Here is a 15,090-nt window from a genome sequence, read left to right on the forward strand (position 1 = left end):
CGTCAGGGGGACTGGGTGATCCATATGGTCTGAGTGAAAAACTCTATAAGCCTGCTGTAGGAGGAATCGGACTGTGTGTTGGAGGCCTGTCTCCGTGCCCTGAGTAGGTGCTCTCTGTGCCAAAGTGCCTCATGAAGGAAAGCAGCAAGGCACCCTTGGTCTGGGTATGAAATAATCCTGGAGAGGGCCCCAAAACCATCTTTGAAGAGACAGTGATATCGACCACATAACTTATAGTACACGGGGCATTTGAATGCGAAGTGCTTCTTCGAATCAACCTCCTATCGATCACATAGCACGCATATGCGACACTCTCTAGGTATCCCCTTAGCTCGACCGCTCTTGATACGGAGTCGGTGTGATGACACTCAAAACTGCCCAGTGGCGATCCTCAGTGAGTGTGGTAGGTGGATCCGCTTGTACTCTGGGGGGATAATGAAACCCTTCTCCAAGATGTGGACGCAATGGTCTCTGTAGAAGCTGAGCTTCACTGGAAGCTCCCTCGGCTCCAACCATGTCTTGAAAGTGTGTAGCTATAAGAGATCCTCTTGAATGACCTGGTTCACCTCGTGGTATCCAAGTGGGAAGGATGTACTCAAAAGGAGGGAATCTATCAATGTGGAGCCCCAATCTCTCAAACCAATTACGTGTCTTTGCATACTAGCCTCTCTCCTCTCCTCCATCTGCGAGACCCATGGATGAGGCCATAGCCAACCATGGCAGCCTACGTCGCCCCGATGTGTAGGATTTGTAGATAGGTGATAGTCTGGAAGGGTGCATCTAGCTGCAACAGGGAAGCACCAAACTCGGCCTGGATGATATGGTGCGGCACCAATGGCTTGGCCCGAATCACCCGCGAGAGCAAGAGAATGTGTAGTTTCCCTACTCAAGACAAATTTGGCTCTGAGAGGTTTGGCCCCCAACAAGGGCTGCCATACATGCCTACTGGTCGAACCAAGGAGTCAAATAGAAGAGCCTTGTTCCGAGGATCTCGAAAGTGCGAGTGGAAGCACTGTCTCTCCAGTCGTGCAACTGAGGTGTAGCCCCTACTCAAACGGGCCTGCATCGCCAGTCTCATCGTGAAGATTGGGCCAGAGAAAGTGATACCCAAGTAGGTATATGAGGAGACAATCTCAACTAACGTCCCACCGAATGTGAGCTGTTCCCTGTGCATGGCTGCCCGAGATGTGTTCAAGATGTAGGAGACACATGACAACATTTGTATTAATTAAATTTGAAAGAGTGAAACCTGAGATGCACTGCAGAATGCACCACGATTATTACAAACCATCCAATATTACGAGCCACTCAAATTACAATGGCAAGGACAAATGCTACTGGCCTACTACCAGGAAGATGGACAGGGGTCCACCCATAGTAAATTTGGCATGATAATAAGGTGCACTACAACATCAGAAACCGCAAAAAGGAAGTTGTTAAGGAGGAGTCTTCAACAAGGTTGACCTTCAAATCGTGTGACTCACAAAAGGTATGCAATGTGTCTAAGTGTCTCTGGAGCTCCTCGAGAGAAGAGGACATCAATACCACGTCATCTGTGTACAAGAGGATCTGAACCAAGGTACTAGAGCTGCGTGGAACTGGATGGCAAGTGGGCAGGCGTTGCGACCCTAAGCCGAAGCTGCGTGGTATTGCACGGTTTCGCGAGAGTAGGTGGGCAGCAAAATGGTGAAGCTCTAGTTTGCTAAAATGCCCATACCTCGGACTAATGCTTGAAGCATCCAAACAGAAGCCACTCCCACCCAAACCTCATCGCGCATCGGGCTGGCTCCAGTCTTCATCCGTCGCGTTTGATTCCTTGATAGGAAGGTGGGCTGAGTAATGAGTGTGAGGGGAGGCAGGTAGCAGCAAGAGAACCTACTATGATACCGCTATTGGGTGCGGGAAGCAATGGAATGGGAGTGGAGTGCAAGGGAGCAAACAACAAGTTGAAGCAAACGTGAGTATTTGCAAATGGATAAGGAGAAATTACAAAGGGGTGGCCTATATGGCCCCCAAGTCAACCATATGGTTAACTAGTGAAGTCAACTTTATGAGTTGACCTGCCTATACCAGGGCTAAGTGCTAACAGAGCTTAGCTAACAATACTCACTCTCTATTAGTGCACCATGTGTTGACAACTACTAGCATTGTGAGTGGTAGTCATCACGACATTTTGAGGTCTCACATCCTCAATAGCCTTCTTAATATGAGTATAAATATAATCACCTATATGAGAGTTATTGGATGCATCAATAGACATTAGAAACATACAACATGACACAAGAATTTTAATCAGAGGCCTCCTCTTGGTATCTAGCCACCCATCAGACAAGGTAAAGCATCCATATCTAGTCCATATTGTCTTAATAGGATGAAGCTCTTTCTCCATCTCAAAGTTCTCTACATGTAGGTCTTGAGTGTGCAATGTCTTTGAAGATAGAGACTTGAATGAGCAACTTGCATCTCCCGTTGCTTGTACGGACTCCACTCCAGGCGTATGACCGCTATTAAAGGGAGTTCACAGTTATAGGAGAACCTGCGACATGCCTTGTTGTGAGCATTTTTAAATAAAACTGCGACCCAACCAGCCTGTAAAAATCTTGTCCTAGTGGTGGTGCTTGTCCACCTTAGCGCCTTTAATGGGGCTGCACAGGGCTGCACACACATATCTAGTAGAGGCATCAGAGGTAGGTACACCTTGTGTAGGCATGACCGTGGATGATGGCAAAAGCACATGCGTTGATCCACATGTAGCACTCAATGGAAGACCTATATGGGACTTCTGGGAGGAGATTTGAGGGACTGTTTCAGAAGCATGGGTGTGGGTTTGTCTTGGGTGCAAATGCCAGTTTTGATGAACTGATGATGATTCAAGCTTTTAGAGTTCAGAGATTTACTTTGGAAGTTGTTGGGGAACGAAACTTGAAAGCAAGGCAAAGAAGAAGAAGGCGATCATTGAAATTTCAGACTACACTAATACTCGTGGCTTTGTGTTTCAAAGTGGTAAGAGTTTTTACCAAAACCTGGTGAAGACGCTAGGAAAGGTGCATGTTACGATGGTGGTTCGTAAATGTAGCTGTAAGGTTGTAAATGATTAATCTATCCTAAAGGTTTCAGCTTCAAACATTTGACTAAGAAGAATCTTTTAGTGGCTGAATTGTTACTCTTGAATTTGCAGAGCCATTAGAAGCAATTATTAGTATTTTAGATCTCAGCATTGCTCAATCATGCAATATTGGGCATGAAGTGCTCGTGGATAGTAAAGTGTACACTGACCGTGGACTTCAATGGAAGGACACTTGCAGAGCTTGGTCTTCAACTTCATAATGGAAGAACATTGTCTTCGACGCGGTCATCAGAAGGAAGCATCATGCCATGCGATTGCAAAAGTTTCTGAGCTGGTGGCTTAGGGCTAGAGGAACATCAACACCAGCCATAGCTTGGGCACACGAATCAACACATCGATGTCGCCTTGTAGGTTCAGACTCCAGAGGCGCGTGAATCGACAAGAAAGTGACACGAGGCACATGAATTGACAAGATTTTGGAAAATCCCTAATCTCATCTTCAACAATCTCCAAATGTTTCTTTGTGAAAGACCTGTTTTGAAACATGCAGCACAGTTCGAAACATTTCTAGAAGCTTCATTTTTAAACATGTTGTCTTCTGTTTATAGATTGATCGCATGACAAACCATTTGGTATTCATTTGCATTGTGAGAAAGAAGGTGAGATTACCTTAAAGCACTCAATAAAGATTTTTAATGACTTCAAGCACTCAGTAAAGATTTTTAATGATACAGGATTTGGTTGTAGTATTGGAATGCGTTCGAATTATAGCTGTTGCTTTGTCACCAATAACTCCGCAACTGAGTGTGAAGATATACTTGCAACTTGGTTATTCAGAAGCTGATTTCCAATCATTATCTTGGGTCAGTTTTTTCAAAGCTTTGCTTGTTTCTCTCGCAATTTTTTTGCTTTATATTGCTGACAATTGATTGCAGTGATTATTTTATTTAATATGCTTTGCATACTTTAGGCTTATCTCTAAATTTTTTGAATGGATTATAGTTAATATATAAAGTCTTACTGCTGTTCTCTAGTGATATTGATAATTTCTTCTAAATCTATACTCATAAGCCTACATGTAATGTGTGTGTGTGTGTGCACTCACCAAAATAGTGACTCACACACACACACACACACACACACAGTTTTTTTTTTTTTGGGGGGGGAGGGGGGGGGGTGAAATCCATCTATATTAATCAATATTACAAGAGGTGATCCCCAAATTGGAGACCAGCAATTACAATATGAGAAGATTTCATTGTATGAATGACAAGTAAAGAGTGTAATCTATCTGACGAACAAACAGGCAATCATAAAAGGATTGTCTAAGCGACATGTGCAAATAGTACATGGAAGAAGCAGGCTCTCCAAAGACTTTGTGATTCATGTCTTTCCACAGAGTCCAGAGTGCCCGATATCGAACCCATGTGAAAAAAAGATCAAACTCGGGCCTCCGTGGGTTAATGCTGAAGAGCCAAAAAAAACTCGCCAAAGCAAGCAGCAGGAAAGCGGGCCTGGAGGCACTGTCGAAGAAAAAGTAGGAAGCCACAGGTGATAGGGCAATGCCAGAAAAGATGGAGTAAGGATTCCCTGGGAGCAAGATGCCTACGTGCCAAAAGTTGTCCAAAAGGAATAATTCCAAGCATCACTCGCCATAGAAAAACCTATTGAAGAATAGGAAGGTTACAAGACCAAAGCTGCTGCAATTTTTTCCGCCACCATTTGTGAAATCCAATCTGGAAGTTTCAAGAACTCTTCCTGCAATAAATTCGCAGCTCCTAGAGGGCTCCTGAACAAATCGCAGAAGGGTTTTCTCCCCCTGGAACAAATCGCAGCAGACCTGGGTCACTCTCGAGGGCTGAAAACCCAATTCACAACAGATTCTTGGCCTCCTGGATCACTTCACAGTAGGCCTGAAACACAGCAAGAAATGGCCTCCTGGTGACTGGAAAACAAATCGCAGCAAGCTTTCTCTCTCTTTGGACCTCACATGTGCAAATGGGGCAGAGATTTAGGTGCTGGAATAATTCGCAATTCAGCCTAGGAGATGCGAGGGAGAAGCAGAAGGAATTCGCAACACAAGGGAGAGGGCGCGCCGACCCAAAGGTCTTTATTGCAATAGAAAATAACTTTGTACAACTGGCTTTGAGAAGACCATGAAGCTGAGTACAACTCTTGAATGAATTTGAGAGCCCTGAGAAAAGCTGAGCTTACTTTCTTTTGCCCACCTTGGGGCAACTTTTTATCCTTTCTAGAACCCCATGGGACCCTCATTAATGGCGCTCTTTATCTTGGTGCTTTTTGCCTTGTGGGACCCGCTGTTTGGCACTTGCTCCATCATTTGTGAGCCTTTTTGCACTCTTCCAAGTCCTACACAAACACCAACACTTTAACCCATTAAAGGTTAGCGAAATGCATGCATTCCTACTTCTTGGACTAATCCTAGTCCTTTGTGGGCATCCCCCATAGTTCTCTTTTACCAATGCAAAACAATAAAACTTATTCTTAGTTAATCAAGTCTACATTCTTTGACCGAAGTCAAATCTAATAAAGATTATTCTTATTTCTTGAGAGGGGCACCAAATGGTGACAATTTGGCATTACGATGAGTAGCAAAACCATGTCGATGTATGGTCTAATTAGTAAGAGGATATGTAAGCTCCAACTTAGGCACGGGTAAAAAGCAATGAGATAGTGCCAAAGGGGTTGATGATGCATCACCAATCCAAATTGTCTAGCTGCCAAAGGAAGAGATAGTAAAGTACCATCAACATGAAACACATCACCCACCAAACTAATCTCTTTGGATGAAAGTTCCTGCAAGGCAAGGGACAATGAAACACCTTTGACCAGTAGCGTGCAAGGAATTCCTATCCAGAGAGTCGCAACCATGCCATTTAAGATGAGAAAAAATTTCTTTCCAAGCCAAAAATATTTTAGAAGCAAAAGGGAAGGCTTTAACTGTGCCATCAATATAGCCCAGAATGAAGTCCCATTGAGTGGGATGCCAGTGCCCAAAAGCAGTAGTAGTCAACTGTAAAAGAAGATGACGCATCATGGCGGCCTAAGGATGATCACCCTACAAAAGTTTCAGCACCATCTTCCCCTTATGTGCCAAGATATGGATGTAAATATCTATGTTCAAGTCACCATGCATTTTTGGGGAACAGAGATGCTCCATAGAGAGCACGTTGATACTCTTACGGCCATGCTTTGAGTGCTAGAAAGTCTCCATGAGAGTGGACGTGAAAGAAATAATTTCTTTCTTATCAAACATCATCAAAGGCAAGAAGAATTGAATATAGGCCACCAAAATTGTTGTACAATCGGAGTCAAACATGAAGAGGCCAACTGGCTAACTTCCAATATTCCAGTTTCTTCTTGAGCTTTACAAGCACCCAATCCGTTTGCTGATGGGCGAGTGATCATCTATCCCAGGGAAAGCCAAGGTGACAAACAAGTTGATTGGGCAAAACAATTTGCCCCAGACAAAGAGAGCTATGCCAATCTTTAGCATGCAAAGGCAAAAGCTTCGATTTTTGAAATTTACGTTTTGGATTTCACTTCCAGACTCTTAATTTCAGTTTTGTCTGAGTTTCGAGCTCTATAGCTTAGTTTAGCATAGCAGTTAGCAAGAGCCCTAGTGCGCCCTTTGCATTAGCCCTTTGAGGCTTGTAGTTTCCATTCTATTTGGTGTATTTAGTCTGCAAGGCCTCCTGCGTCTCTCTCTCTCTCTCTCTCTCTCTCTCTCTCTCTCTGTGCTCCGCCTGCCGCCTCTACTCACCTGCCTGGGCTCCTCCCGCCTCCCACCTTTTGCTCTGCCGGCCTCTGTTCCGCCTGCCTCTCCTCCACTTCCCGCTGCAGCACCTCCGCCCTTGCTTTGCCTCTGCCTCTGCCTCTGCCTCCGTCCGCTTAGCCCCGCCTGTCCTGAGCCTACCCCCGCCTAGCTCTGCCAGCTCTCCGCCTACTCCCACCTAGCCTCACCAACTAAGAACCCCTAGTTGGGTTGAACCCCCAGCTTAACTAGGGGGTTAGCTCAGCCAGGGGGTATGACACGCCCCAGCACTCCTGAAACCTTTGATCTGCAAGCAAACACAAGAACACACACAACGTGAGAAAACTGAGCAGGTTGCTCACCACCCAACCATGACATCTACGGGATGTGATCCTGAATCAGGAGATGTCCCCTCTGAGCCATGAGCTGAGCTACTGGCACGAACTCCCAGCCAGATCCTAACTAGCCTGGTGTCCCATACCACCAGGTGGCGCTGTGAAGCCTGGGATCTGCTGCTGGGCCTTGGGCTACGCTATGATGCAGGCGTGCGTGCGTCCGTGACTGAATCCAGGATCAGACCTAGCACTTGGGAACGAAACTTGCTCCCATCTGGGTCCCTTATATAGACTCGGGCCCCAAGCGCCAAAAATAGCGAAGACCTCTAACTGGTTCGTACCCTTGCCACTCAACCCAAGAATCAAGCCTGCCTAACTCTAAGCCTCCCCAGGCTACCTGAACTAGTCTCGTGTACCCAGTACACATCAGATACCAATCCGTGCACATGACATACTTCCCCTCCTCTAAGAACTCACTCCTGAGTTCGCTAAAAAACCCGGGAATGTTCTTTGGAGGTTCTGTAATGTCTCCCATGTTGCATCCTCCTCAACACGATCCTTCCACTTGATCTTGTATTCCGTGATAGTTCTATTACGAATCTGTCTTTCACGAAATTCAAGAATACACTCAGGTTCGTGTGAAATAAAAGTCAAATGTGTAACTTTTATTATTTCTTGAGGAGAAACAAGTTGATCATCGGCACCCAATACTTCTTTCAGTCTACTGACATGAAAGATTGGATGTACTTTAACATCAGGAGGCAATTCTAGTCGATATGCAACTGGTCCAATTCTTTTAATAACCTTGAATGGACCACAGTATTTGGGGGATAATTTCGGAACCAAACCAGGACTTAGGCTCTTGGATTCCTTGGGAATTCGCAAATATACCATCGTTCCTTCATAGAACTCTCTAGGTGAACGATGTCTATTAGCATAAAATCTATCCCAATCTTGGGCACTTCTAATAGACTCCTTGGCAAACTGCAACATCTCCTGCATGTCTTGCAAGAAGGTCTTTCCAGCATCATTTTGGATTCCCTTTAACCCAACCATAACTGGTGACTTAGGTTGAAACCCGTACATTAGCATAAAAGAACTGTAACCAGTACTCGAATGCTTTGCACTGTTATAAGCAAATTCTATCATAGGTAGATAATCTTCCCATGAAGACTGTCTCTTAGAAACATATGCGCGAAGCATATCTTCAACCAATTGGTTGACCTTCTCTGTATTGCCATCGGATTGTGCATGATCTGAGGAACTCATACTTAGAGTAGTTTCTAGCTTCTCAAAAACAAGTGTCCAAAAGTTACTTGTAAACTTTGAGTCCCTGTCATTGACTATGTCAGAGGGTAAACCATACAGCTTAAACAAGTGGTCCACAAACTCGTGAGCCAGCTGAACGGCTGAAATAGTTGTTCTGGTAGGTAAGAATCTAGCCATTTTTGTCAGACGGTCGACTATAACCCAAATGGAGTCATGACCCTTGCGCGTTGGAGGCAAACCAATAATAAAATCCATGGAAATACTTTCCCATTTATTACGTGGAATTTGCAATGGCTGTAATAAACCCACGCTTCTAAGGCGTTCTGCCTTAGTAACCTGACAAACCCGGCAACCTACCACATAGTTTTCAATCAATGCACGCATTTTAGGCTAATAAACTGTATGCTGCACACAAGAGACAGAGTCCGATGTATACCCGGATGTCCAGCACTAGGAGTATCATGACACTCCCAGAGAATCTTGGATCTAAGTTCCAGAACATCTAGCACACAAATCTTTCCATTCCGGAACAGCAAGCCGTTCCTAATCATCCACTGACCTAGGGGGCACAATCCCTGAGTCCTGGTCAACCATGGAGCTCCCATCCTGGACTCTCTGCCAATAAGAACTGAAATAACTATCAGTTGCGCAAAGCCCTCGTAAGGATTGAAATAGGTCTAAGGATATTTCCGTAAATGACATAGCATTTACAAACTTGACTTGACTTAAGGCATTTGCCACACTATTCAACGAACCTTTTCGATAACGTATTTCAAAATCAAAATCTTGCATTAATTTTGCCCATCTAGCTTTTCGTCCCTTTAATTCAGACCCATCACACACATACTTAATTGACTGATGATCAGTCAATATTAAAAACTTCGAACCATACAAGTAGTGTCTCCAAACCTTAAGGGCATACTGAACCTCTGGGCCCCTTATATAGACTCGGGCCCCAAGCGCCAAAAATAGCGAAGACCTCTAACTGGTTCGTACCCTTGTCACTCAACCCAAGAATCAAGCCAGCCTAACTCTAAGCCTCCCCAGGCTACCTGAGCTAGTCTCGTGTACCCAGTACACGTTAGATATCAATCCGTGCACATGATAGGGTAACAGGAGATATGGCCATCAAAGAATGGCCCAGCCTACCATCCTCTTCAAAATCACCCTCTACTCCAAGAACCTCCAATAGCAGACTCCGATACGCCACAGTTGCAGCTAGGATGCCTTCCCCGTATGCGCATATCTATGAATGAGGTGGTCTTTTTGACTGACCCATTATTGGGTATCATGTACAGATTTTCTTCCTACAGGATCAAGTGAGAGAGCTGAAGATGCAAGTGGCGGATGCCATAACTAGAATTCAAGTTTTGGAAGGACCTAGTAAGAAGGAAGTCATTGACGAGGTTGTAAAGTCATGTAATGCTTCCCCCCCTAGCCCCCAACTAGTCTCTACAATCAAGAATCTAGTTCAAACAGAAGTGCAGACAACCAAGCAAGAAGTGATTGTGGAGTTTGATGCAAAGGTCAACAAAGTTGCTATTCAGGAAGAGATTAAAGAACATGCAGCTAGATAAGGATAATGCTTTGAAAATCAGAATTGGGGGGCTTCCAGATGAATGGTATAAAGAAGAGGAATCATTCAGTGATACCTTTGCACATGTCAAAGCAAGCATGCCTACTATTGATTGGACAGCTGACGCAAATGACTATCCTTATAATCCTGATGGTGATGGTGAAGCTCGAGCAGTCCAGATAGGTAGGCGTAATGGTCATGCTATCATTACATTCAACTCACTAGACCTATGTACAAAAGTACTAGGACAATCTCAGAAGTTGAAAGGGACTAAGATATGGATAGCCAAAGAACTCACAAGAGCTCAACTGAAGGATAAGGCAAAGGAATTAGCAAAGGTTCGGGCTGCGAGGAAGGACGGTAAATGGGCAGTCTATCGTGAAGGAGTAGCACTCATTAAAGAGTTTAAATCAGAACCAAAAGACTCTCAGTCTTAAACTTATGTATGGCCAGCTATATCTACGTATGTTTTATCTAGGTTATCATGTAGGTACTTTAAATAAAATGGAGCCGCCTTTGCACTCCTTGGGAGCTATCCTCTGCCCTCCCTAAGCTGATGTACTAGTTGGTTTTCACGTTCTCCCATGGACCTCTTCGTCTCCCGTGGACATTAATAGACTCTCTCTCTCTCTCTCTCTCTCTCTCTCTCTCTCTCACTTCGCACCCGATCACACCAGTTGCAGATTGAAATAGGAGGATGGAAAGATATGCCAAAAGAGAGCAGAATATGCCAATTATGTGACCAGGGAATGGCAGAAACTGAAGAACACATGGTAATGATATGCCCTTACTATACTCACATCCGGAAAGCATTTAGCTCTTTCTCGAGGGACATAACAGACTGGCTGATATGCTACATAGCGGGTCACCCCCAGCTTTAGGAACGTTTGTCTATAAGCTTTTCAAGCACAAGAACTCACCTAAGACATAAAGGTAGTTTCTCTTAATACCCTCCCCTCCAAGGGAGGAGTCTTTGTGTACAAGGATTTTGTATTGCTCAGGTCCCATAGGCCGATTTTTTGATCTTCAGAGGACGATAATATATTCTTCTTCTTCTTCTTCTTCTCTCTCTCTCTCTCTTCAATTTCTCTCTTCATTTTGAGGAGGAGATCTGACCACTGGATGGGAGCTTCTATCGGAGGGGAAGCCGTCTATTCCCGTCACTGATCCAGGTGTGTGGCAGGCTTTATGCATGCTCTCTATATAAAGCCCCGATGCAGGCACTACCGGATATATCCTCTATGCCCAAGCCGACTATTTGTCACTTGTTCACTACATAGAATGTACGGGCTGCACTCCGCCGGCTACACAACCGAAAAGCATAGGATCATGAGGGCCTATGGACTGAGCATTTTGTGCATGGGTAGGAGGTCTTAGCTCCGGTTTTATAGCACTGATGTTCAACCACGCTGTGTGCCATGGCTTCCCAACTGCTTGGAGCACTACAACTATTTTACCGATACACAAAGCAGGGGACCCCATGGATTCTGGGAACAACTGCTCCCTCATGATTGGCCACACATTGGCCAAGATTTATGGATCGGTACTAGAGAAGGAGAGTAGTAGTCATACAGAGGCTCGGGGACAGCGGGCATTAGGACAAGTAGGATTTCGGAGGCAACATTCCACTCTAGATCACATCTTCACTTTGAGGTTTATCATTGAGGAGGTGAATTCTAGATGCTAGAAAGTCTACACTTGCTTTGTAGACTTTCGGAAGGCCTTCGACATTGTCGCGTGATCCCGCATGATCAGGAGATTACAGGAGATGCAGATTCCAAAGACTTTGATTGGGGTGTGATGAGGCTATATGAGTGCGTGAGAGGTAGAGCTCCAAGGCACAGCTCTAGAGGTAGAGCATTTGAGTTAGCTCCAGGGCATAGTGGAGTGGAGGAGGAGGAGCTAGTTGATACAAGGGCAGTTTGGATTAGTAGAGGTGTGTCACCGAGAGAGGGACGAAGAGACTACTCACGACTCGGAGAGCGACTAGAGCACACTCCATTGAATCCAGCCCTATCACAACTTTCCTCAGAGGAGACTGCTAGAGACAAGGAATCACTCTGGAGATAGCTCAGCTTGTTTAGAGATCGAGGAGACCACGCCCCCACCACTGCATGAGACAACCCAACAGATGCAGATCCGAGATATATTCACAGCTCACCAGAGAGCCTCCATGACACAACCCTAGCGCTCCTGAGAACTTGGACCTACAAACAAACATAGAAAAGCAACCATAGAATAACAATGTAAATTGTAGGCATGCTCACCACCCAACCATGACATCTAGGACTCGGATTTCCTCACACTGGCACTTCTTCTAACTAGATCCCAACCAACCTGGCGTCCCATACCACCAGGTGGCGCCACAAGGGCCCTGGATCTACTGCTGGGCCTCGAGCTATGCTAGAAAGAAGGTGCGCGTCCGCAACATGATTCAGGATCTAGACTAGCAAGGAAGAGCCAAGCTTGCTCTGACTTGCGTGACTGAAAACTGAACCCCTGTACTCCTTATATAGGCTCCAGCCCAATGCTACTAAAAATAGCAGAACCCCTAACTTGTCCCGTTGCCCCTGCAACTCAACCTGAGAATCGCCTGCCTAGCTCCCAGCCTTCCCAAGCTAACTGAGCTAGTCTTGTTTGCGTAAAGCACAAGTCAGATACAGCCGTGCACATGACATACTCCCCTTTCTCTAAGAACTCACTCGTGACTTCATAAGAAAGTTCAGAAACTCTCTCTGATGGTTAGTCAACGTCTCCCATGTGGAAATCTCCTCTACATGATCCTTCCACTCAATTGTGTATTGAGTGATCGTCCTATTTCTCACTTGACGTTCTCGAAATTCAAGAATACTTTCAAATTTGTGCGGTATCAAATCTTCAACCACTATAAGTTCTTGAGGAGTTACGACTTGATCCTCAGCGCCCAGTACTTCCTTCAGTCTGCTGACATGAAAGAATGGATGAATTCTTACATTAGGAGGCAATTCTAGTTCATATGCAACTTGGCCAATTCTTTTAATAATCTTGAAAGGGCCACAGTATCTGGTGATAATTTCCTAACATGTCCAGTACTTAGGCTCTTGGATTCCTTGGGAATACGCAAATATACCATCATTCCAATAGAGAACTCCCTAGGTGAATGATATCGATTAGCATAAAATCTTTCCCTCTCTTAGGCACTTTTAATAGACTACTTGGCAAACTGCATGATCACTTGCATGTTTTGCAAGAAAGTCTTAGCAGCATCATTCTTGATTCCCTTGAATCCAACCATTATTAGAGACTTAGGTTGAAACCCATACATAAGCATAAAAGGACTCAAACCAATATTTGAATGCTTTGCACTATTATAAAAATTCAACCATGGGTAAATATTCTGCCCATGAAGACTGCCTCTTGGAAACATATGCACAAAGCATATCCTCTAGAAGTTGGTTCACAACCGACGCTCATCTTCCTCCTATAGTCTTGTAGCATTTTCTCCAACCTATAAAACTAAGGGGATTGGTCTTCTTTCCTTCTTTTTGAGCCGATTTGCATGTCCTCTTCCATCCACATGCTTGGATGTTGACTCCTCATTGGCTGCTAGACACCCATGAAGGATTTTATTTCAACAAGAAAATAGCTTGATACAAAGAAGGTTCATGAGGGAGCAATAGGACTGGCAGGTTCTCAAATCATACAAAAGAGCATGAAGGCTCTTGAATTTATAGACTAGGAGGCTGGTGCTTTTTGGCTCTTTTTACAAAAAGCTAGGGCTTCTAGCCAAAGTAGGTTGAACTGAAAAGCATAAGCTTGCCCCTACAAAAGTAGGCACTCAAATTCGTTGTAGTTTCGTTTCCACCTGTGGGCCACCCGTGGGCCCTTCTTTAAAGTTGGTCGCCCATTTAATGGTGATTTCCCCTAAAAATGTGGGGGAATTTAGTACTATCTAGTCTCGTGACACAAATAAACAAATCCAATACATTTTGTCCATTAATGGTTAGCATTGCATGCATTCTTATATTCTGGCCTAATCCTAGTCCTCTGTGGGTGTCTCACCTCTTTGACCGGACTCGAGACAAAATATTTCTCTTTATTTCTTGTGATAAATGTAATTATGTGACAATTATCAAGCTCTTCAAGTGGAAAGGAAACCATGCTCTGATACTTGTCAGAGTCCTGCTTATACAAAAGCACGATTTCGAGTTAAATTACTCAATAAGCTTAGAATTTCAAATAGCCAGTAATTAGGAATTAACCGACATTTACATATCATTCAAGTTTCACACAAGGGTTACAGTAGAGAAAGGGGAAAAGGAGAAGAACCCAGCTCAGCTTCAATTACATAGTAATTTAAATCTCGGACAAAACCGGAGGCAATCTAGAAGACCTAGGACATGAATATGAAGTCCAAAATATGTACAATGATCTCCCTAATGAATGAAAAATGGAAAAACTCAATCAGAAAACTGTTGAACTGTAGAAAGTAACCACGGGCAGCCCCGATGTAACAGGCAAGAGAAACCCAAAGCCCTTTTGAGTAGAGCACGATCTCAACAATATGTCAGGGCTGAGTGCTGTAATCACTATATCAGCATCAACCTATCTCTCAAACTCTGAAACACATAGAATTTACATTAGAAATAGTTAGAGCTAGAAATTCAGGTTTAAAAATCCATAGGAATCACTCTTTCAACCCAAACATCACTGGAGTCCTTACAACTGAAGGTGCGTAGGTTAGAAGTAGTTGAATTCACTTCTAGAAGTGATCAAAGGTGAAAATGAAATCTGAAACAAAGAAAAACAGAGAAATTGAATTGCAATTTCAATAGAAGGCTGAATATGTGAATTACACTTACCTCATGACTTGTCCCGGGTCTGGTAAGTCAGCAAAATTCATCATTCTAGGAGTAGTAGGAATAGATTTAGAACTGAACTCGCATGAAGGAATGACTCCACAGTGTCAGAAGATGGCCCACAGATGCTAGAAAATCAATTGCAATTTCTGAAGGAGGTACTTTCTGCTGCGAAATGATTTCCCTTTGAAATGCAAATCAAGTAGGGCCTCCTAGAAGCGAGTGGAAAG

The 15,090-nt window shown here is 44.2% G+C and overlaps 1 protein-coding gene across 2 annotated transcripts in view; it reads left to right on the forward strand.

The window, feature by feature from the left end:
• Positions 1-15,090, forward strand: part of OVA1 (methionyl-tRNA synthetase / methionine-tRNA ligase / MetRS (cpMetRS)) — a 60,809-nt gene that overhangs the window by 42,388 nt on the left and 3,331 nt on the right. For both annotated transcript variants that reach the window (XR_015540762.1, XM_087372498.1), the window contains exon 11: positions 3,802-3,930. Coding sequence is in view for 1 of the 2 variants with exons in the window: in XM_087372498.1 (XP_087228624.1) it covers positions 3,802-3,930 (129 nt within the window). In the remaining variant the exon portion in view is untranslated. The remainder of the gene's footprint in view (positions 1-3,801; positions 3,931-15,090) is intronic.

Source organism: Dipteris shenzhenensis, chromosome 1, assembly GCF_047967505.1.
Source record: "Dipteris shenzhenensis isolate YYH24624 ecotype China chromosome 1, Dip_SZ_1.0, whole genome shotgun sequence".
In the NCBI taxonomy this organism is placed as follows: domain Eukaryota; kingdom Viridiplantae; phylum Streptophyta; class Polypodiopsida; order Gleicheniales; family Dipteridaceae; genus Dipteris; species Dipteris shenzhenensis.